The 23,074-nt window shown below is 33.9% G+C and overlaps 1 protein-coding gene across 1 annotated transcript in view; it reads left to right on the top strand.

Annotated features, from left to right (window-relative positions):
• The window catches only part of LOC100651778 (zinc finger and BTB domain-containing protein 12), a 107,388-nt gene extending 88,881 nt beyond the window's left edge, over positions 1-18,507 (top strand). The window contains exon 12 of the mRNA XM_020867373.2: positions 910-18,507. Coding sequence (XP_020723032.1) covers positions 910-961 — 52 coding nt within the window. The 3' untranslated portion in view covers positions 962-18,507. The remainder of the gene's footprint in view (positions 1-909) is intronic.
• Positions 18,508-23,074: the final 4,567 nt, after the last annotated feature.

Genomic DNA, 23,074 nt, shown 5'->3' with positions numbered 1-23,074 from the left:
TTTAAGAAACAGTAAGGGAAACATATAACTATAAATTGTAAATTAGTACAAATTGTGAGGTTATGCAATGATATATCGTACTATTCTTTACATTTAATACTACATATGTATAATAGGAAATAATTAATATTCGAGTACATTAGTCTTCGCATTTCCCACCTACGTTTCACGTATACCAACCTCCAAACTTAAAAATAATTCCACAAAAATACATTATATGAAATTGTCGAATGTCCCCAAGACAAATTGCCATTTTTACAAAGAATATATAGGAGAGAATAACAATTCGGAACATTCAAACTCGTGTTCCCTAAAATCGTGACTTTCGAGTGATATTATTGCTATATTATAGTAAATGACTGATATGTTGATATATTATATATATATTGGTATTGTTGGTATATTTTTCTGTTGCTGTGTCGAATTAGGTGCTGAATCCGCCCCTTAAATATCGCCAATTTATTACGAAACACCGTGTATATAATCTTTACGTATTTCATGAATGTTTTTTATATATGTTTCTTAATACCATAATCTTTTATAATATAGGTATCTACACTGCCGACCATAAGTACGTATTAAGACACATACTCGTTATATTTATTGGGAAATTAACTAAATTTACCTTATGAGACACGCGAATAACAAAATTTATGATAATATAACTGAAAAATAAAATCTGTAATAAGCAGTCAATTTATACTTATGAAATTTCAATATTTAAATAATTTATATTTATGAAATTTAAATATCAGCAGCTGTCCTAACATGTATACACGTACTTAAGGCCGGCAGTGCACAATAAACAATTTTACACAAATCTTTCATTAGATATATGTATATGAAAGGATACCAAAACAGGAAAAGGAAAAGGAGGAGTCTGGAAGGGTTGATAATATTTGTTCGCAGTGAGAGACAGGAAACAGAAAGATCACCAAGGGCAAATCCCGAAGATAAGTGAGAGGTGGTAGAAGTGCGTTGAACGTGCAGCCATAATCGAACAACTTCGCAACGTTCAATCGAATCTGGGGACTTCTTACGGCTTGCGACTGGTTAGTCTTCTTGCTTCGTCCTCTCTCGGCATCGACATCTTGAAAATTACTATTTTCGATTAAGTTGGCTCGCCGTTTAATATGGCCGTGGCTAATATGCCACATAACCACTGAATTACACGAAGGACTCGCTATTGTTAAAGAGTTCAAGAACTTGAAGGAATCAATGCTGCCGTGTTAATTCAAATAGGTGTATCTGTTCGAAAGGTGATTTTGAGAAAAGTATCTTTCAACAGTTAACAACCAGCCATCGATTTCACATACGTCCGGGATATGAACTGTTATGTCTTCAGTTTTAACGCAGATACGACTTTCTTATTTGCTATACATACAGGGAAACTACTTTTCTGCTGTCTGACAGCAATGACTTGATTTAAGCGGAAGTTGCAGATATGCCATTTTGACGTAACAAAGGCAGAATGCCAAGTCGAGTTACTTCGTAGATTGATATTTTACCTTCAATGAAACAATGCCGAGACTATTTGGACAGTTAAAGCCGTTATAGGATGAATTCGTTGATTGCTTCAGAATATCAGATTATTCTGGTACATGATGTAGTTCAATTACGCGAAGAATGGAAAAATCTTCGAAGGTAAGGGAAGAACGTCTGTTCGAGAAAGAACGTGACGTCTTAAATCGCGTAATTTCCAAATTTCCGTAATTTGGATCATGTCAAGGTTGTCCTTATGCCTTAAACCGCCGTGTTTTAAATTAGCACCGCTAGGATCGGTTGAAAATCATACGAATCGATGATATTACCTTCGTAAAGAATTATTCAAAGGAAACGTACATTCGTTTAAAAAAAAATAATTAAAAACATCCGACTATCGTTATTAATAATTAATAACCGAGCCTTAAATTTATCAACTCCAATTTCTGAGCGTTGAATACAATTCGTAAACAAAGAGCTGATAAAATGTAAATAAAATAACGAAAAGTATCGTGAACTTAAAAAAGAAAAAGAAACATCTAACCCAACAGCGAGATGCTTTTAAAGGGAAAAGCGAACGCGGCCTACTTGATAGAAAAATCATCTTCGAAACGGATTTAAAAAAAAAAAATCGATCTTAATAACGAAAGAAATCGTAATAAATCATATAACTTGTATAGGATCAATAATTAGAAATGAACAAAAAAAAGAAACGAAGTAATTTCGTTAGTAATAAACACGATCGTTTATTATAAACGAAAGACAATTTTGTTTATAATTCGCGAACGAACGTAGTGGTAGTAGCAACCTCTTAGGATGGAATTCAATGAAATACAGTAGAACCTCGGTTGTCCGGACTAATCGAAGGATAAGTATGTTCGAATAATAGAATAATTACTTTCCTGATGTTCATCCTCGAAAAGGTGTTCATCTTTGAACGTTCATATTTGTCCTATATGTTTCAAGAAAGAACATAAATTATATCAATGTCGATACAAGTAATGAAATTAAATACGAAGATGTTCGTCTTTGAAAACTCACCTTTGCTCTATATATTTCAAAAATGTAAATAAATATTGGGTTGACCAATAAGTAATATTGTACTTTTTGTACAAAAAGATAGTCACTTTGTGTTTTTATTGAGAAATTTTATTCGGCAACGTAGTGGCCGTTTTGGTCCACAGACCAAATTTTGCCATCGTGTGGACAATAGTTCCACTCTTCCAAAACTCATCTTTTTCTGCAAGGAACATGGACACGTACATTTTGCAGGCCCTCAAAGAACCAACATTTTTATCACCGAATTTTATAAAGATCTGAACAAATGACGATTTAAGGATATTATGTGAGAGAAGAGATGAAAAGGTGTCAGAGAACATCCCAATTGAATTGCCTCAGTTTTTGTCGAGTTTGCGACGAGACGTGTGGTCTCTCATCGTCGTGGTGAAAAATGACTTCTTTTCTATTCGCTATTCCTGGCCATTTCTCCTCGACATTCGCCTTTAGCCGGTCCAATTGATTACAACATTTCGTAGAATTTATAGTGTGCTAGGTGCTCACTATTCCCTTGCAATCCCATCATACGCACCGTTTGATCTTCTCAGACTATAAAATTGGACTTAGACGTTGTTAATGCCATTGATCTCGGATTAGTCCAATGCCTTTTCCGTGCAACATTATTCTAGGTGACCCATTTCTCATCAACTGTGAGAATCCACTTTAGAAATGGCTCATTTTCCTAACATTTCAACAGCGAATCGCAAGCCAACATTCTATCCGCTATGTTTCTTTCTGGCAATTTGCGCGGAACCTAAATGCCATATGAGCCGTTTAATGCAAAAATAGTGTAAGTTGATTGAAAAAAGTTGATTACCAAATAACGAGGGACAAAGTAAAATTTCTGTGAGGCTGATTTTCATATATTCTTCTATCCATCGAGAAACTAACGAAGACACACATACACCATTTCCTGACAAAATAGAATGAAGGTTATGCTTTCGAGCTGTACTGTTACATTAAATAGGCAAAAGATTAATTTACACTATTACAAGTTGATGTAAGTGATTTCAAACGTTAGATTCCGCTTCTTTCAACATCTCAGTAATCTGTCTGCTTATCAACAGTCGATAATTTGTCATTATCATCTTCGACGGATGTACCAGGCTGTTTCTCATCGCATACCGTGAAATCTCCACTACGAAATCTCATAAACAACCATTTGCATCACTTTTACACTTACAGCATCACCATCGTGCACATTGCAAATCTTTTTTGTCGTTTGTGCGGTGCTTTTTAACGATACAGTTTACTCAATTATACGTCTTTTCGTCAGAGGCGCCATCAGCTGATTTGTGACCCGATTTGTGAGGTTAGGGACACTGCATCGTTGCTCGAAGACAACAGAGCGCCAAGTGGCGTGAAAACACGACGTTATTTATTGGCCAATCTAATAACAGCAATATCGATACTGAAATTAAATATGATCTGTTTAGCTGTTAAATCACGTAGCTGTTTTAGCAGATTTCATTCGGCAAAGTTACATTTCTTTTCTGCATATATTATGTGTAAGAACTCAAATGCTACAAAACGTCAAGGAATATCATTATTGCCATTATATTCGCTTCTCAATTAATTCGTTATTCGAAGCACACGTAACATCAGCACAATAGCCATTCGAAGAAAGTTCATCGCGTTGAAACCATTCTATTAATTCGGGGCTGTTACAATAACCGAAACCTGGTACTGTGTTCAGTGCAGAAAGAGTCTCTTCTACGTCTGTCGTAATATTATCTTACACTTCTTCCTATATGGTGTCTTCACTAAGTAATTCACTAGTTTTCTCTATGCTGTTCTCAGTGTCACACATCTGATGCCCAACCAAGCATATACCATCGCATAACTGCAATCTTGTAAACCTAACTGCTTGTGAAGTTGCATCATATTTTCGCCAGTAGTGTCGTTGCTCGTTGACAAAAATTCTTGTAAAGGATTGAACGTTGTATATGCTAAATGTGTCGGGTAATGGAACGTACGGGTAATAGAAAATTCGGATGACAGGAGTTCGGATGATCGAGGTTCTACTGTAATTAGGATGATAAGGGCGCAGTTTGGATTAACTAATTCTTAGTTAACTTTCTTTGCGAAGATAATTGTAACAGAGGTTATGTTTCTTTCTAACGTAACATTCAAAGAACGTACAACACGCAGTCGAAAAGTGTGGTGTTAATCGATTTCAGATTGAACGAAAGAGGAAAAATTACCTGCTAAAGTAGCAAGCTGTTCAATAGAAAATATGTCTCTTTAATTACTTACATGAATTTTTATATCTTTATTAATTTACATTTTTCAAACGTAAACGAGGTAGATATAACGATCGAATTCCAATTTTTTATTGCGTGATATTGACAAAATATTTGATCGTAAAATTGAAACATTTTTTTTAACAGATATTATGATATGCTTGAATTTTGCAGTTCAATTTTTGACCAATCTTTTTCTGGGATATTGTCTGAATTAATAGAATTTTTAAACTCACAAGTTATGGGCCAAGTTATGCAGAAAGCCATCAGTCATCGATGATCTGCACTCGAGTTTTAGTTTCAGGATTTTAACTTTAAAAATATGGCTTTATCTCTGTTGAATATATTTTATTTCCTGTTGTTGTTTTACCATTTTACCATTTTCAATGGCTTATTTAGTAGCATAGTTAATATATGGTTTGGAAGTTTTCTGCTGAATAATTATAAGCCTAAAATGGAACTATGGCTACGGTAGTTTTAATAATCGTACAGTTGTAAGAGTTGTTTTATGAGTTGGTAATCTTTTGCAAAGTGAGATTCACAAAATTATGGAATCCGTGATGCGTTTAACTAATCTTGTTGTCATTTCAAGGACTGCCAGGTTTCTGCGTAACTTAGCCTAATCGCATCGTCGTCTGTTCCTTAATTTGACAAATTATTATTTTAGTATTTTAGCAAATTGTAGTTTTTCCTCGCCTGTCGATAAACGTACCAAGGGGTAATCGTAACAAGACGTTGATTACTATTTTTTCGTCAGATTTTACTAGAAATTCTCCATCTGTGTAAACTGAATAACGAAAAATGTAAAACAAAAGGGACAACTACCCGGGATGTGAGGGTAGCAATTTTCGTATAGGAAAACGCCTAAAGTTTAAACAAGTAAATAGATAAATAAACCGAAAAATTAAAGAAATGAAGAATATATATATATATACATACATATAAATATAAATGAAAATAAATAAACAAACAAATAAATTCATATGTGCGTATGTGTGCGTATACAGAGATACGTATATGTATACAAATGCATACGCACGCATATAATTATATTGAATTATTATTAACGAGAATAGATGAGAACTTATATATTATTTGTTGGGAGAGCATATATTATACGATATTTAATATATTTAGGATATTTATTTGTTGATTTGGTGATAATATATATATATATATATATAACATAGAAAAATATATATATATATACATAAATAGGTAAATAATTTTTACAAGGCCTATGACAGGTTGAAACAAATGAGACATGGTATTTCAACGGGGAAAAATCGATTGATCACTTTCGCGGTTTTAATCCGGATTATTTTAACTTTACCGCTTAATTCGTTGTTTTAATCTGAAGCAATTAGAAACTCGAATTAAATAATAACATTTGATGTATATACAAAGTTGCGCAGTATCCTTCTCCTTATCGAGATCGATTCGTCTTTATTTTCTAATAACCTAACCTCAACCTAACCTCAATCTATTCTCTAATTTCTGTTATACAGCTTAGGTTGAAAATGAAATTGATCATGGAATTAATAAAAAATTGTTATTTTATCGAATTTCTAGTTTACTTACAGTGTCGAGCAAAACTTTGTTTAACTATTGAGCAGTGTATAGAAAATACTGTTCGAATTGCGAGTAAGTTCTAATAACCTAACCTCAACCTAACCTCAATCTATTCTCTGATTTCTGTTATACAGCTTAGGTTGAAAATGAAATTGATCATGGAATTAATAAAAAATTGTTATTTTATCGAATTTGTAGTTTACTTACAGTGTCGAGCAAAACTTTGTTTAACTATTGAGCAGTGTATAGAAAATGCTGTTCGAATTGCGAGTAAGAATGAAATTTCTTAGAAAATAGAAGTCATTTGAACAATGCGAGAAACAATTTGTCTATTATTTCTTATTTACCAATGAAATTTTATTTTTAGTTTGCATTTAACTGCACGATAAATGATAATATATAAATAAATAATTTTCGCTTCTTACTTTGTCCACTTGCTTCTGAAACTACTCGCCCTTCAAACTAATTATTAAAAAGCCTGTTTAATTTTGTCACAACTAACGAACATGATTAAAAATTACAAACTGTCGTTTACAGTAATGTTATATTTGTTAATAAAAATAAATAAAAATAACGAATACAATTGTACCTGTAAATAACAATTAACTTGATTACTTTAAACAATGCATTTAGAATTGTCCAAATAACAAATAATTTATCTCTGTTTTTCATTCGGACTTTCAAATAAACAATGCCTTTGTAAATAATTATTTACGTCAAGATTTATTCAACGATGCTCAACATTGTTTGCAAACGAACAATTAACGAAATGTGTAATTAATTGTTGTTCGATCGATCGGTATCGTTAAGCAAAGCCTATGGCAAAACGTCGATTAACTTAATTGCGAGGCCTAACAGATAGAAATTTTAAACTATTAATGGAAAATATTTCGTTCTATAGTTGAGTGATTCCATCATCGGATTTCGATAATCCTCATGGGAAAACAATTTATTTGAAAGATGAATCGATCTCGATAAATCGTTTCCAACGTGAAATTATTTCTTAACTGTTTTATTTAAAAACCAGAGGTGAAAATACATCTCGTGTTAGCTATGGTTTTGTCGGAAGTTTGTTAAAAAAAAAATTCTTTCGGACACGGCATTAATCGAGCGAGTGCTCGATTTACTCCACTTTCTACGGTTTCACATGTTTATTAATTTTTTGTTGTCATCGAAAATGATAGGTGATTTTAAACTGATATGTATATAAATGTTTTGTTAAAATGTTATTATCAGTTATATATGTAGATGAATGGAATTTCATAATTTTATTTAAACGTTAGAGGCGTTGTGTAAACATTTAGAGAAAATATATTAGTTCGTTACGAGTCTGTTAATTTTATCGATGTCCGATTTCTTTAGCTGCAGTTAGAAAGAATATTCAACATTTGCATTATTCATAGTCGTTTTATTATATATTAATATATATATATATACATATATAAATATACATTAATTTAATGAAATATATCGATCGATCGTGTTGTGTAAGTGAAGAGGAATATCGATGATAAAATATTTGGGAGGAAATTTTACACGTAAGAAAATGAATCTAGCAATAAATTTTCTAAATTAGCGGTTAGTGATTGAAATTACCGTGGAAGGTTCGCAACTTTGATCGTTCTCGGATGTCTGTATGTACTGCGACTGAAAATTATCGATGGGAATAATTTTCTTTCATTAACGAAAGTTGCCCGTAGAATCAGATGTACATCGGTTGTCGATTAAAAACCAGTTTCGAGCAATAAGATTTTGTATACAATTTATACAAAAATTTAGAAACGATTTTACCGAAACTGAATAAAACAAAATTGTTCGCGTTGTAAATTCGTACAGTCGGAAACAAAAATAAAAAAAAGAAAAAAAAAAAGAAAAAATAAGTGGACAAGTGGTAAAAATGATTATCAATAAGGTTGAAAATAGCATTGATCTTACATATATTTATATACGATTTATATAAACACCTGCCTAATTTATATAATATACCTACATACATGCATGTATATATGTACACATAAGTATACATGAATGATCTAATCGATGATCGAAATCGTTATATATATTTTCAGGAGAACAAAATCTTTTAATAAATTGTCAGCCAATTGTTGGAGAACAAAAATAATAGTAGAATTTACTGCACTGTTTCTCACTGAAATCTTTCTCAGTACTTTTTGGACACACCCGGTATTAAACGCTATTCAGAAGAACAAAAAAAAAGAGAAAAAAAAAGAAGAAGATATATATAGATATATTACAAAACACTAACAGGTAATATAGATACATAGCTACCACTGCAAATTGGTCAGGGGTACTGCACGTTACTAGAAATTCTGTTTAGAATATTCTGCATATAAAATATACCTGCAATTTGTGAAGTTTCTTATTTATGAAGTTATAATGTCTACCAAAACTTTTTAATAATTTTTACCAAATGTATTCTATCATATCGCTTATCCAATGGAATCTCAGCATCCAATGAACTCCATAAGTTGCAAATTGAATTACTTGAAGCCTTGTTGACAGCCACTTAAGCAATTGAATATTTGAATCTTGAGGAAGCTTTTTACTTTCCTTGGCAGTATGTCTGGGATCATTTTTTTATTGTAGGATGAACACTTGTTTGAGACCAATTCTTAAGCCTATCACTTTTAAATTTTCTTTTATTATATCAGTGTACTTATGTGCATTCATGGCTATATTTATAGATACTAAAGCATCAATTTGATATGTCATGAGAAATTCCTTTATACCAGCGCTCCTTAAACTTTCTCCATTCTCATTTTGTCTGGACAAATTTGACACCATCACTGTTGTGTACACAAAAATGTATACAAAGTAAATATACAAAAATGAAACATTAATCGATGAATCAAAGAAGTTTAATTTCAAATGAAAATTTACATTATATTATATTATATTTATTTTATATTTATATTACATTAAACATAAATTTAATTTAGAAGTTCTTTTTGATTGTTCTAAATTAAATTAAAGTTCTTTTTGATCGTTTATTTTTATATGAAGAATTAAATCTTGGCTAGATATTCGGATATAGCAAAACATTTTCACCACCCCATAATTCCCTTACTCAACTATATACACGGTGGTGATCTATACTTTAAGATCTGCTCTAGTTCTATCAATGATGTACAGTTGCATTATTGGTGCAACAATTGTTGAATTTGTTGAATTCCTAACTAGATTTTGTTTTCCAATTGCCTGTACACAAATTTTCACCACCCCATAATTCAGACGGTTGGTCTTACAATTTAAGAAGTCCTGGTCTGCACCATTGATGATCTACAATTTTTAATTTTAATTAAATTAAATTCATTAAATAGTTCTCTACTACTGCAACACAAATTGACATTCATTAGTGTCACACAATATCATTTTTTCCAGGAAGATATCAATATCTTTTTTACCAAAAGACAGACACAGAATGGGACATGGTTTGCAAAATACCAGATCTCTCAGCCTTCCATTCTACATCACATCTTTCTGATATTACAATCCTACTTAGTATACTACATATTCTCCTGTTGTTTGGACTTCACTTTGGTACACCACTTTTGTCCCTAACATCCTTCTACTTATGTCTAAACCTATGTCTAAATCTACATATTAGATCCTGTTAATCTGAACCATTCTAAACCAAACTACTCTGATCTGCACACTTTATTGTTAGATCAGGCACTTCTCTTGTTCTGTACCTTGTTCTTTATCGTCCTACCCAATCTTCCTATCTTATTTTCTTAATCAGCTCACAAATGCTTCTTTTTCTTCTTCATTCAATAATTCTTCTATATTGCACTCATCTTTTGTATTTCACTTCTATCTTCCCACTTCCACGTTCTTGTGCAGACTCCAATCAGTGCTTCAAGATGACCAAGTTTCTCCCATGTAAAATACACCTTGTTTTCTCTTCAGTTTTGCAAAAGCTGTTATTCGCCTCAACATTCTGGCATCTCCCTCTTGCGACCAGCTGTTGAACTGTTGGCTCATTCCTCGTCCTTTTCTACCAGATAGGTAGACACGTGGTAGGTTTACACCATCGTTTTTCTTTCAAACACTGTTCCACTAAACTGCTTTCTCTATTTTGACGTTCCTGTATATTTCTGTTATTAACACGACTTACGTGTAATTCAACTTTATTTCACCTTCGTCCAGCAGTCTTCGTCGAAGGTATATTTCTGTTTTTCCTGCAATTTTTCAATTTCATGATCTTTTTCTGCGATAGCACATCGTCTTTATCAAATAGTACGCAATAATATAGGTTTTTATATTTTTTTGACTATGCCTTTTTGGTACACTATGTATATTTTGAAGCAATTATATGGTCACTTAATTGATTACAACGATCAGAAGCAACAAAATCTTGAACCTGCAATTAAAATCTCGCCATTTTTGGCATCATAGTATTATTTGAGAAATAATCCTATTGTTGCAAAGAATTTTATTTGAACTAATAGACTTGATCAACCGACCACATTTAAGAATCACTTACGTTTGATGTCCTGAATAACGGAACCGGAAATGTCCTCTTAATGGACTATCTTATTTGTCAAGCACGATTTTCCAGTCTACTTACTCGCCATTCTTCTGCTTGTACGTTTATATTTATTATAGGTTTATTAATTTGTTATTGATTAAGAGGATATATTATAAATCAGATTTAAATATGTAAGATTAATACTATTTTAATGGAGCTTTATCGAACACCGTTTCTCCCATTTGTCCACTTTTGTTCCTGACCGTATATTTACTTGCCGTTAGATTTTTAAATAATAAATTTTTCCAAATCGTTTCGATATTGTCTGACAGTTGCTTTCGATTTGAACTTGATTAATTATTAAACGATTCGATCGATTTCGGCGTGCATTTCGTTTCCTCAATCAACGTTCACGTAACTCGTGAAGGAGCGATTATTTTCTATCGTTAGAGTTCTAATTGTTACACTTCTGATTAGTTGTTTTTTATAAGGCGAAATAATTTGTAAATAAAATAATAATAATAAATAAGGAGAAGAATAATAAGAATAATAATTAGGAGTAACGAAAGACAGAAACTTTTGTGATGGATGGTTACGTTAGTAACGGATAATTAACAAATAATTAATTAGGCTGAACTTTATTTAACCAGATCAAGGATTATTGATTTTGTTTCTTGCAATCTTGTAGTTTTCGTCCTGTAGAATCTGAAAATGCAGTTTTAAGGCGCGGCAGCCACTAGTTCAAAAGTTATGACTGTGTAAAACCGAGAATTTTTAGGTTATTCTATACCTTGCTTTGACGCCATATTGACTTCTATACACGATTCGTCCAATGAGTGTCGCTGGCTGTGAATAAATGCACGTGATTGGTGGCCATCTTGTGGCGGGATTTTGAATCATGGGTATTGGATTATTTATTAATTGGGTTATTTATCAATTAAGTTCGGGTTATTCTTTAAGTTCGTCGTCCATTTAATAGCACAACAGTGACGTGACGACATTCAGCTGCTCATACGTCTTCAACACGTGAGAGTCACACCTATCGTCCCTTTTACAAACTGTCGAAATTTACCAGCATAGTAGCATTGTACCTTTATAAAGGGAAAGATAATAGAAAAAGAGGAAGAAAATTCTGGGCACACAGAAGTTTGAAATTACGAAGAAGCGACGGTGAATTTGATGCACTGTATATGTAAACAGATAATTGGAGATGTAAAAAAATCGCTATTCTCAAATATCAAATATCAACGGCACGATACCATATATTATTAAAAAAAAAAAAATAAAAAAAAAAAATAGAAAATGTTATACAAAAACAAAATACAAAATACAAAAGTAGCAATTAACATCCGTAGAAAAATTGACAGTACGTCTAAGGCACATGCAGGACAATAAAATCATATTTACGATATTTATAATATACATAAAATTAAACTAACTGGAGTAATTATGGATCTTGAACTGATTAAATAAATAATTATAAAAAATTCAAATGATTAAGCTAACCTTGTTCGCTACCAACGCGTTATCAGCAGTAAACCTAACCTAATTCAGATTACTATCGAGATGATAGGGAGAACCGTCGATGCTGTGCTGTTGTCGTTAAATGGACAAACTACTATTGAAAAATGTAAAATATGTAAATTATGTGAATGCTAAATGCTAGTCTGATGCTGTTAGATAAGCGACGATTTTTGTACATAGGATTGGGCTGGGATCATTGTTACTAAAGTAGAAAATTTTGTATTTCACTGATCTTCTTAAAAAACAGTATTTAAATGGGAAGGGTCAAAAATGTATTAGTTTCCTCCAAAAAAAAACAAAAAAAAATTAATCTTCGACGAAATTCAATTGAATCCTCATCAGTGCAGGCCAATTGGTTGAGGAACCGAAGCAACATGGCGTCAATAAAAGGACGTGCAAAATACTTTTGCAATGCTGATAATTTGTTATCCAATAAGATTTCTCGCCTTAAAACTCGTATTTATCGAATTCTTCGCGTGGAAAATAGCCAGTAAGCAAAAGAAGAAAAGTCAACAATCGTCGATCCTGCGAAATAAAGTTCAGCCGTTAATTAACCTCTCTCGGTAAGCTTTAATTATTGTTAATTATTGAATATTAGGTAACCGATAAATTAGTCATTGATCAACGAGCTAATTTACTTAGGGCAGAGAATTCATGGGACTTTTATTCTAGAGAAAATAGAATTCGCGCAGAGACGAATGTGTTAGCCAGCTGGCGAGCTATTCCTTGTGATTTGAATGGGGAATAACGGGCTGGCTGATCGTATGGTTAAGCAGTTACCGAAAATATCTTCTCTCTGCTCTGTGTCCGCCGTGCAACCATAGGCCACATACGCATAGATGCACACTAACAATTGGTCGGCAAGATTAAATAAACAAATAACAATCTGGATTCCGTGAAAACGCGATTCTATCAGAGCGGTGGGTCGATACTGGGAATCACCGAAGGCAACGGTTTTAATTAATCGGTTTTCGTCGGCCGAAATACTCGAACGTAAATTCAAAACTCGATCGAACATAATTGAAAGTAAAAACTGAAATGTTTCTCGACTATAGTTTAGAAATTTATTAATGAATTTTAAATTATCGAGAGAATGTTGGAAAGGCGGAGGGGAGGGGGAAATATAACTTTTTTTCGACCTGACAGGTAGAAAACGCGCGATTGTTTCTTGTTGAATAAAAGGGCAAAAAAAAAAATGCCGAGGGAAAAATTGGGAAATGGGGCGTGTGTGCGTGTGTGAGAGGAACAACAAGAAATTTATAAAGATATACGAATAATCTAGATACCAGATAACGAGATGACATACTCCATGCCTTACATAGAATTATCTAAGCCTAAGTAGATGTATCTATATAATTAGTCATATTAATTGAGGTAAATTACGAGAACGTCATGGTCAACAAAGAATCGAGAAATCGAGCATGTGCACAAATCAGTTTCCGGGGATAGATCTTCGAAATTAGAAGTTTTATCTTCTTTCCTTTCCCAAGTGTTTTCTTCATATTTAACAGAATAGCTAATTGATGTTGTAACGTATCACGTTTCGTTAACAAATATGTCTATATACTTTTTATTTTTTCTTCTTTTTTTCCCTTTTCATATGATTTAAGATGGATATCAGAAAGATCGGGAGTGTTGAAGTTTGCACGAGCTGGGTTGTCGCTATTCACACTGTTACACTTAGCACGGATCCGTTTAATGCAGATTGAAGCTTCTGAGAAACAGCCTCGTCCAGAAGTGAAATTCCGACGTTTCGCCGGCTTTGCAGCTTGTTTCCTCAAGGCTGAAGTGGAATTTACACGGTTTCACTTTGGAGGAACACGGCCGATGAACGCTGCTTTCATCCTCGAATGAGTCACTGATGGAAACAAGTTCATCTGCGATGTTTACCCAAAGTGAAACAGTGTAAATTCGGCTTAAGTGTAAAGGCCCATATACACTTGCAACATGTTGCATGCATCGCGTCTTAAGTTTCACGACACGTGTTACAATTATGTAATTAAGTCTCAACAGATAGACATCAGAAGCAACTTGTATCGATACAGGAACCCAACCAACAACACAATAATCCAATCTTAGTTGGCGACCATAACCTTATTATTAACATCTGCGATGTTCCCCCAAAGTGCAACAGTGTAAATTCGGCTTAAGTATAAAGGCCCATATACATTTGCAACATGTTGCATGCATCGAGTCTTAAGTTTCACGACACGTGTTACGATTATGTAATTAAGTCTCAACAGATAGACATCAGAAGCAACTTGTATCGATACAGGAACCCAACCAACAACACAATAATCCAATCTTAGTTGGCGACCATAACCTTATTGGGACACGAGTTTCAACGTGTAGAGGGCATCACCGATTTAATTTACTTAATTTACAGCAGATTCATTATCATCGTACTTTTGGCTGAACTTTATCCAATAGATGTTGAGAAACAGGGTGATCCATACGCAAATAATTCCTATAATCGATCGGTTCGTTCGTTTTTAGTTCCATCAACAACGCGAGGTTAGGAAACCTGTTTCTTTCAATTGGATTTTTGAGTTCCTATCTTTTTACAACGAACAGACCTCCTATTGTCGATAACGATACTGGAGTTGGAAAATAATCAGACACGTTGAAACACGCGTTGCAACATTGGCATCAGGCTATAAATTGAGAAGAACCGACAATGTAGAGGCGAACTGAAACTGAACAGATTTCGTGAAACCTAGACGTCGACGTATCGAAACATGTTTCAACGTGAATTTTAACGGTGTGGATAGCGATAGAAGGAATTGTAAAAGAAAAGAATATTACTTATTGCTGTTTTGCAATTTTTTACAAATTTCTATCGTATCGTACGAGCTACGTACATAATTAATTCTGACTGATTAATTCTGATTCTAATTAAATGTATATTCGAAATTGAAAATAATCGCAGGATGTTTCGAATGAGAAGAAAAACGAACTTTATCTCGAAGTTAACGAGAAAAGGGACGATGAGAAGGGTTGTGATTTAAAACTCGTGTGATCGTTTAGAGGAATATTTTCATCGACGATTTACCATAAACAAGTGCACGATAGTTGAAAATATTTATATACCTTTAGACTCCAATTGTTACTTATAAAAAGAATCGTCGATGGGAGGTTTCGGTAAACGAGCGAATTGGTCAATGTGATCCGCGGGTTCGTTGTTGACCGAGCATTTTTCTTAATGAACTTACATCCCTAATTAGAGTGGAAAGTGGCGCTGATTAACTGGACATCACCTCGGAAATTGAAAACTCGGTGGATTCTAAATTTTGTTCGTACGGTGTTTGTCGATAGAGCTAAGATTCTCGTAAACATCCGCGAAAAGAGATGTATATTTTCTCTTCGAGCGTTTATATTAAACTTCGTCGATTTCTCTTTCACATCGTATATTTTCAATTTTAACTTGATCCATTAGTTGTGTACATTTCTAAAACCGAATGACTTAACAACTTCCTGAATAGCGTCGTTGGCAATAAAAATTAATAAATCTGTCGAACGTGAAAATAAAGCGTTTGTAAAATATAATCGTGGCAAAGTTTCCGCGGTAAATTAAATTCGTCGCAAGCGAATCGATAAATTAATACACCTCTTATCGGTTAATTACGGATTATCGAACGCGATGTATAAGTGATGCGTTAATAAATATATTCCTTAAAATACTGATTTATTTCCCCAAAGAAAAACTTCTATATAGTTACCGTGTGATAAAACAGATAGAGATAATAAATATTTATTAACTATAACATTGTTTATTTATACGAAGGAAATATTTTGAAATCCTATTCTTTAATCATTAATTTATTTCTTTATTATTAATTCAAGTTCTCTGATATACTTAATCGCAAATAACATACGAATGCGTGATCGAGACAAGTCACTAGTATGGAAATAACATTGAAAGAAACAATTTTTTTTTTATTTATTTATAAATAGATGAACATATATGATATAGTTGACCGGGAACGAACAATTTATGAATTTTTTTTATCGTTTATTCTGTCGAATGTCAGGGTATATGAAATTGATTGAAAATTGAGAAACTATTGTCGATGACTTATTTATTCCCCTCGAATAATTAAGTGATCGTGAAAAAATTCTCTTTTGCCCTAAATCTTTGAATTTGAACGTTTCTTTCTTAATGACGAAATGCGATTTGATTACTATCGAAGAACTAAATCTACTACTATTCATCTTTATCGATAAGAATACTATTATTTAAGTAAAGGATATGTAGACATTCTGGAAATGGTTGTTCACTCGCATGTATATCCGTATAAGTTGATTGCATATACCGGTGCTTCTCAGCCACGTGATAAAACCAATTTTGTGTTTGAAATTCTTACAGTAATATTCAATTTCCATCTGAATCGTTGGTTGAGAAACGCTAGCTCGACTCCTCTCCATTTTACTGCTACCGTATTCTCTTACTTCTGGTAGCAATGGAAAATAACAAATTTCCCAAAGAAATTGTATGATTCGATGAAAAGTTAGGTAAAACTGTTGTTTAGGGGACCCAGGATATATGTTATCAAGATCATCTGTCATGAGTGGCCTTCAAAAGATTTTAGACATTGCTCGTTGTTCCTTAAAAAATTACGAGGTAAAAATTGCGGGTCTATGATACTTTGGTTCGCATTGATTAAGGTTAGAGTTAAGTTAAAATGCTCAAACCTGACCTAAACCCAGTTATGACAACGTAATTAAGAGACTCGTAGTAATTCTCACGGTTTACCCACGCTTTTGTTAATTTCTCCATGTTGACCCTGGCATTTTTGCGTTTCTTTCTCTGACACGAAAGAAATTTAGGTTAGGTGATGGCTCAAACTGCGCAGCCATTAATGACATTCCTAACCTAAATCTAAACAGAACTTTAAATATGGGAATATTAGTATAAAACATGTATATACATTGTATATACATATACAGCTAAAATGTGTACTCACTATTGAAAAATATAAGTTTTACTTACGAAAGCTATTTTATTAGTAGTTTTTTAACGAACAACGAGACGCGATTAGAACTTTTCAGAGGTCACCGAAGAGGATTACCTTGATAACACATCGTTCTTTCGCTGCAACAATGACATGGAGTTATTGGTACAGAAAAAACAGTTGTTTCCTGTACTTTGTGCTGGTGGACTTGGAGAACTCACCGCGCGAAGGCAGCTGTGTCGCATCACCACGACATTATAGCAGTTCGGGACATTCAAATCTAAAATTCTGATTTTTAGGTTATGTCATTGTTTGCAGCAAACGAACGATATGTGAAGGACAAGATCATTGAAGATGAACTGCCAGATAGCAGTTTTACCAGAGCTAAAGTTATAAAATTGCGTAAAAAAATAGAATTGGTTTGAACGACGGAAATTGTAGCGATATTCAGAGAAACTGAATGGAGTCGAAATATTTGCGTCATATGGGTGAACTGAGAAGCTTTATTTGCCGACAATTGGTCAAATATTTCCATCAAGTTTAGTTTGATATTGTATATGTTGAAGCTACTGTGAATTAAAGTGTAAACAGTTACCTAGAAATTCTACGGGCTATCGACGATAGAATTAAACTGCCAATCTATGTTGCAAAATATTTCGTGCATATAAGTCTATGATAATCTGTACAACGAAACGATGTGATTCTAATAATTACATTAGGCGGAGAATATTTTGCAAGATGTGGCAGTAGATCGAGATATTGTATCTTTCAAACAAATTTGTGTATTCATCCGTGTTTTTTTTTTTTTTTCTATTTCTATCGTCGAAACGGCGATACGAAGCGCTTTTGGACTTATCCGCATAAAAATTGTAAAAGCTGATGGATAAGAGGAATACGGGACGTAAGAGTTGATTTACGTAAGAGAAGAAATAATGAAATTGAAGTGATGGCGATACCGATGGTCTTCTCTCGAAAGCTAAAAATGTAAAAGAAATAGGTACCGAGAGGAGCGCCCGCGGTTGTGATAAGCTACTAGCTAAGTTACGATTAGTAGATTTACTAATTGATTAATTAGATGATCGTCCTAACCGGTTAGTGCGGCTTCATTGTCCTGATTTGTTGTTTGTCATTTCCTTTATTCTTTCCTGTGTTATTTTTAATAAATTCACGGATTATTTTGTTTAAATGCCTGTCTGTTTATTTATTTATCCCCTTTTATCGTTCCTTTTTAATACCCTTAAACGTGTGCGACGATACACTTGTGTTAAAACAAATACAGTAGAACTCCGTTTACATGAACCTATCGGAGAAGAAATTAGTTTATATAACCAGGTCGTTGATATGGTAGGAATCCACCATTTCTCCCTACCATCTATGATTTTTCGTTCAGTTAATAGGAATATTCATATAAGAGGATTCCACGAAACATACGCTCTCGAATACGTAATAATATTGCAAATCTGTATCGACTGCGATACGTGGAAGTGTGTCACATAACACGTGCCTCTGCCGTTTATATCCTAAAGGCGCGTATACACTGACACAGTTCGTCCACATACATTGTCCGCCGATAATTATCAATAGATGTATGGAGACTGATCTACGATTGGAAATTTGTTGGAAATGGAACACACAAATTGTGGAAATCTATCTTTGTACAAATATAATCATCACCAGGTCCTTGCAAGTCCCTTTCGACAACGAAGATGGGTACCCTAAACTTTGTAAATCCTGATTTTTAAATAATAAATACATACCTATGTACTGTTCCGGGGCTGGATATCATAAAAATATAAATAATTAATGTTATAACGACGAACAAAATTTTCTACCGTAAAATACCACAATTGTCTGTCAGAATTGTTCTCCGATTTGAAACGCAAATTGTAAATACGCGTCTGCGGATAAACATCTGCCAGTGTGGTCTAGACTTTAGGTTAAACGCGCACCAGCGACAATTTGTCACGCGATAGTCTTCGCTTACGAGAAGGGCATTCGTTTATACGGACGTGCGCGCATTTGACGACACGACCGCAGAACTTTTCCGTTAGTACAAGAAGGAGAAATGAAACTTTTGATTGATGCGACTGAGAGTGACAAATTGTGGCTAATGCAGACCTAGCCTTATTGGTAGATATTTATATGAGGCCCGATGCAGACGAGCGACATTTTTCGGCGCGATGTCGCTGTGATCGTATATCTGTCTTCGTTGTCTTTGGCGGAAAAAATTGGACAAACAAAAGAAAACACACGATCGCACTGACATCGCGCGGACAAAGGTCTAAGTGGATTGACACTCGGCGACAGTTCAGATGAATAGGAGCTCAACTAAAGTTCAGATAACCAGGCAGTGCTAAAATTTCGTTCATATAAACGGAGTTCCATTGTAGTTAGTGTAGTTCTTGGTGAAAATGGCGAAAATGGGTTTTGCCTCATTTACAAGAGAACTTTCGACTTGTGGAAAAGGGGCGAACGTGGATTCGGAAACTTCTCAGTTGAAATACGCGAAGATTATCGACAATAATTTTGTAAAGTAATTCCCTACAAATTGAGGAAGGAGCAGTTAACGATCTACTGAAAGCGGGAAGTTCTTTAAAGGTTTTTTTGTCCTCGATCGTTTTCTTTCTTTTTTTGTTTTTGAATAAATAATGGCGCAACAGTAACAGCAGTATTAAAACTAGGAAACACATCGAATTTCCAGATAATAAACGTTAAGCATACTTAAATGAAACAAATTATGTGAAGGATAAAATTTAAACGTATATATGTACCTACTACATCTACATACGCGTTAGGGTAATCACACCTAATACGATTAAGTAACTGCACCTAATATGATAGAGCAACTGCATCTGATTTGAGGTTAGGTTGGTTTTAGTTTCCCAGAAAAAAAACATGCTTTTCTTCGATGAAATTAACGTCAAAGCACGACGAAGTTTATACACATTCGTAAGTTAACAGCTTTTTTATCAACTGCGTGTGTACAATTTATTAAATAATGATATCTAGCACTAATTATAGCCATTTATATATTTTTTGAAGGTGAATACACCCATTGATGTATTACATCGTCATTTATTATCTTGCTCTGTTAAATCTGAAGGATATATATTTGAAGGAAGTGGTGCCTTTTTAACCTTTTCTGTTTCTCGGAGATCTCCAGGAAATGCGTTGCGAGCTGATTGTTTTTTTTTTTATTTTATTTTTTTATTTATTTATTGAAATCCACAATTTGTCCAATTTGGACATTTGGTGGAATTTTTTAACAGTTAAATTAGCATGTTGGTGGCTATCCCCAGCGGGGTACCATCCTCGTGTTTGCTAGGTTATGTCCTTTATAAGGTCTGCTGGGTGCTTCCTTTTTAGTCTTCTGTCCATGTTTATGGTTTTGTACGTTTCCACAGCTAGCCGGTTTAGGTGTGTTGCTATTCTTGATTTGTATTTTTCTGAGTATCTGCTAATTTCTTCCTTGACCGTTGGGATTCCCAGGTCCCTCCGTATGTCTTCGTTTCTGACGTACCAAGGTCCGTTTACTATTGTTCTAAGGATTTTAGCCTATATTACCTCTATTTTGTTTATATGGCTCATTGCTGCCGCCCCCCATAATGGTATTCTGTACGTCCAGATTGGTTTTATGATCGTTTTATATATTTTTAATTTATTTTCTATGCTTAATTTGGATTTTCGGCTTGTTAGCCAGCGAGCCGATTGTAGCAATGAGCTTGCAGTGGCGGTTAACATCATTTGCCAAGTTATGTGACTTCTTTCTTTATGGAAATTCCTTGTGAGAATATCAGTTTCGTTGTTGATTTGGCGATTTGAAACATACTAATCTGCATTCGTAATGACTCTTAGCTTTCTAATATCTTGCCTGCTGTGAGTAATTTTAAAGTTAGAGTCAGAGGCGGTGTCCCACAGAGTTGGCTGGCTGTTAATAGCTAACTACGCAAAAGTAAGTGTCTTGAAGTCAAGGTAGAGAATTTAAAAAATATAGTTTAAGAAAAAGTTTAAGAAAATGGCACCTAACATGGGACAGCTAGGAAAGTAAAGGAATCTGAGAAAGCTTTTATTTCCCTATGAGAAATAAACATTTATTTAAATCAACAAGACAAACAAACATCTTCCATCTTTTTTAACTTACATTATATTAATTTTCTTTGTCTTCTACGTGTTGAACACGGGGAGGACGTAGCCGAGGTACATCGTTCGTCGTCCCAATAAAAACAACGAAAAAGCTAAACCCACTTTCCATTATCGTCGCCTCTTTTGTAATCTTTGACACCTAATACGTGTAATCCGTGCCACGAGTAACAGTATTACTTACTGTTGATTTTCATGATAAGTTTACTGTTCCATATTACGCACGTGCTCTACATTGGGCACACATGTATTACGTCCGAAAACTAATCATTACACTAGGAAGCAGACGAATTTCATGGTAAATTTCGTTTGAAGAAACACGTTTCTTTTTTCATTTTCTTGCAGTAGAAGATTTTACTATTTAATTCACCCCTCAAGAGATTTCATACGCTTTCGAGTACTGATATAATCAACTTGGATTGGACGACAGATTTCCAAGCGAAGCTGAGATGCTTGTTCTCTTCCCTTTGATGAAATATTTTACGTTTTGCTGACTGATGTCGCTAGTTACTCGACCAGATATTACAGTGTGTTCCATATTAGGCGCTGCTTGCATATTAGGTACAGTTACTATATTCCATACAGGACAGGATTTACGCGTGTCGTATGTAGTATTACGTTTCATATACATCATGTCAATATGGCGTCAACATGCTATGAGAGGCCAACTTATCATAACAAATACTGTTGTTGTTCGTTCCCGCCATAAACGCTGTACTCGTGTTTACGATAGAATTATTTGCCAGGCGTTCGAATCGAATTTCATTTTTGAGAAACGAGCACGTTTACGATATCAGATTTTACACATTTGCATAATTTCCGTCTATTCGTTGAACGAACGAAAAGTACGTTTAGGAGAAAACGATTATTCTCCGATGAAAAACAAATTCCCCTCGACGAATTTTGGGATAAGCAATTTGGGATTGCGCACGTTTAACGATAAAAATAGAATTAAAAATAGGAATAATAAAAATCGAATATAATTCGACTGATAAAAATGATGGATTTATGCATTCGTGAAAAAATCGGTTGGCTTCGTTTCGAACGTGCTGTCGCGACATCTACCGACGCAAATGGAATCAAATGGCTACGAAAGACGAACAATTCGGGTTTATGTTTTACAGGTACGAGGAAAATATTAACGTTTTCATTACGTTTAATTTAACAGAGTTCATCGTGTTTTTCATCCTATCCGTGGATTATAAATTCGAATGGATTTAATTAAAGAAATTTAATTAAATTTTCATTTGATTTTGTTTTAATTAAATTTCGGATATATTTAATTAAAGGAAGTAGCTGATTTTAGTACACACAGCAACAGTGAAAAATTCCTCAGATCTTAAAGGTTCAATTCAGGATCTTAAAGGCAATTAAACAACACAAACGAGTTCCTTGACGAACCACTATATTGTGACAATGTGCGCGAAGAAATAGAACCTTTCGTCGTCAAGAATATCGATTTTCGTATGCATAGCCTAATACCGAGAACCGTGTGAGACTTCAACGCTGTAGGAAGAACGATTAACCTGCCAAACAATATGAACAGTGTGTTAAATTCAAAGGAAAGTTAATAAATCTTACTCGATTTCAGTCCGAAGCAAGACTGTGCTAAA

This window comes from Bombus terrestris, chromosome 17, assembly GCF_910591885.1.
Source record: "Bombus terrestris chromosome 17, iyBomTerr1.2, whole genome shotgun sequence".
NCBI lineage: Eukaryota > Metazoa > Arthropoda > Insecta > Hymenoptera > Apidae > Bombus > Bombus terrestris.
The sequence above is the reverse complement of the archived record's forward strand: the minus strand, read 5'-3'. Positions and strand labels throughout refer to the sequence as shown.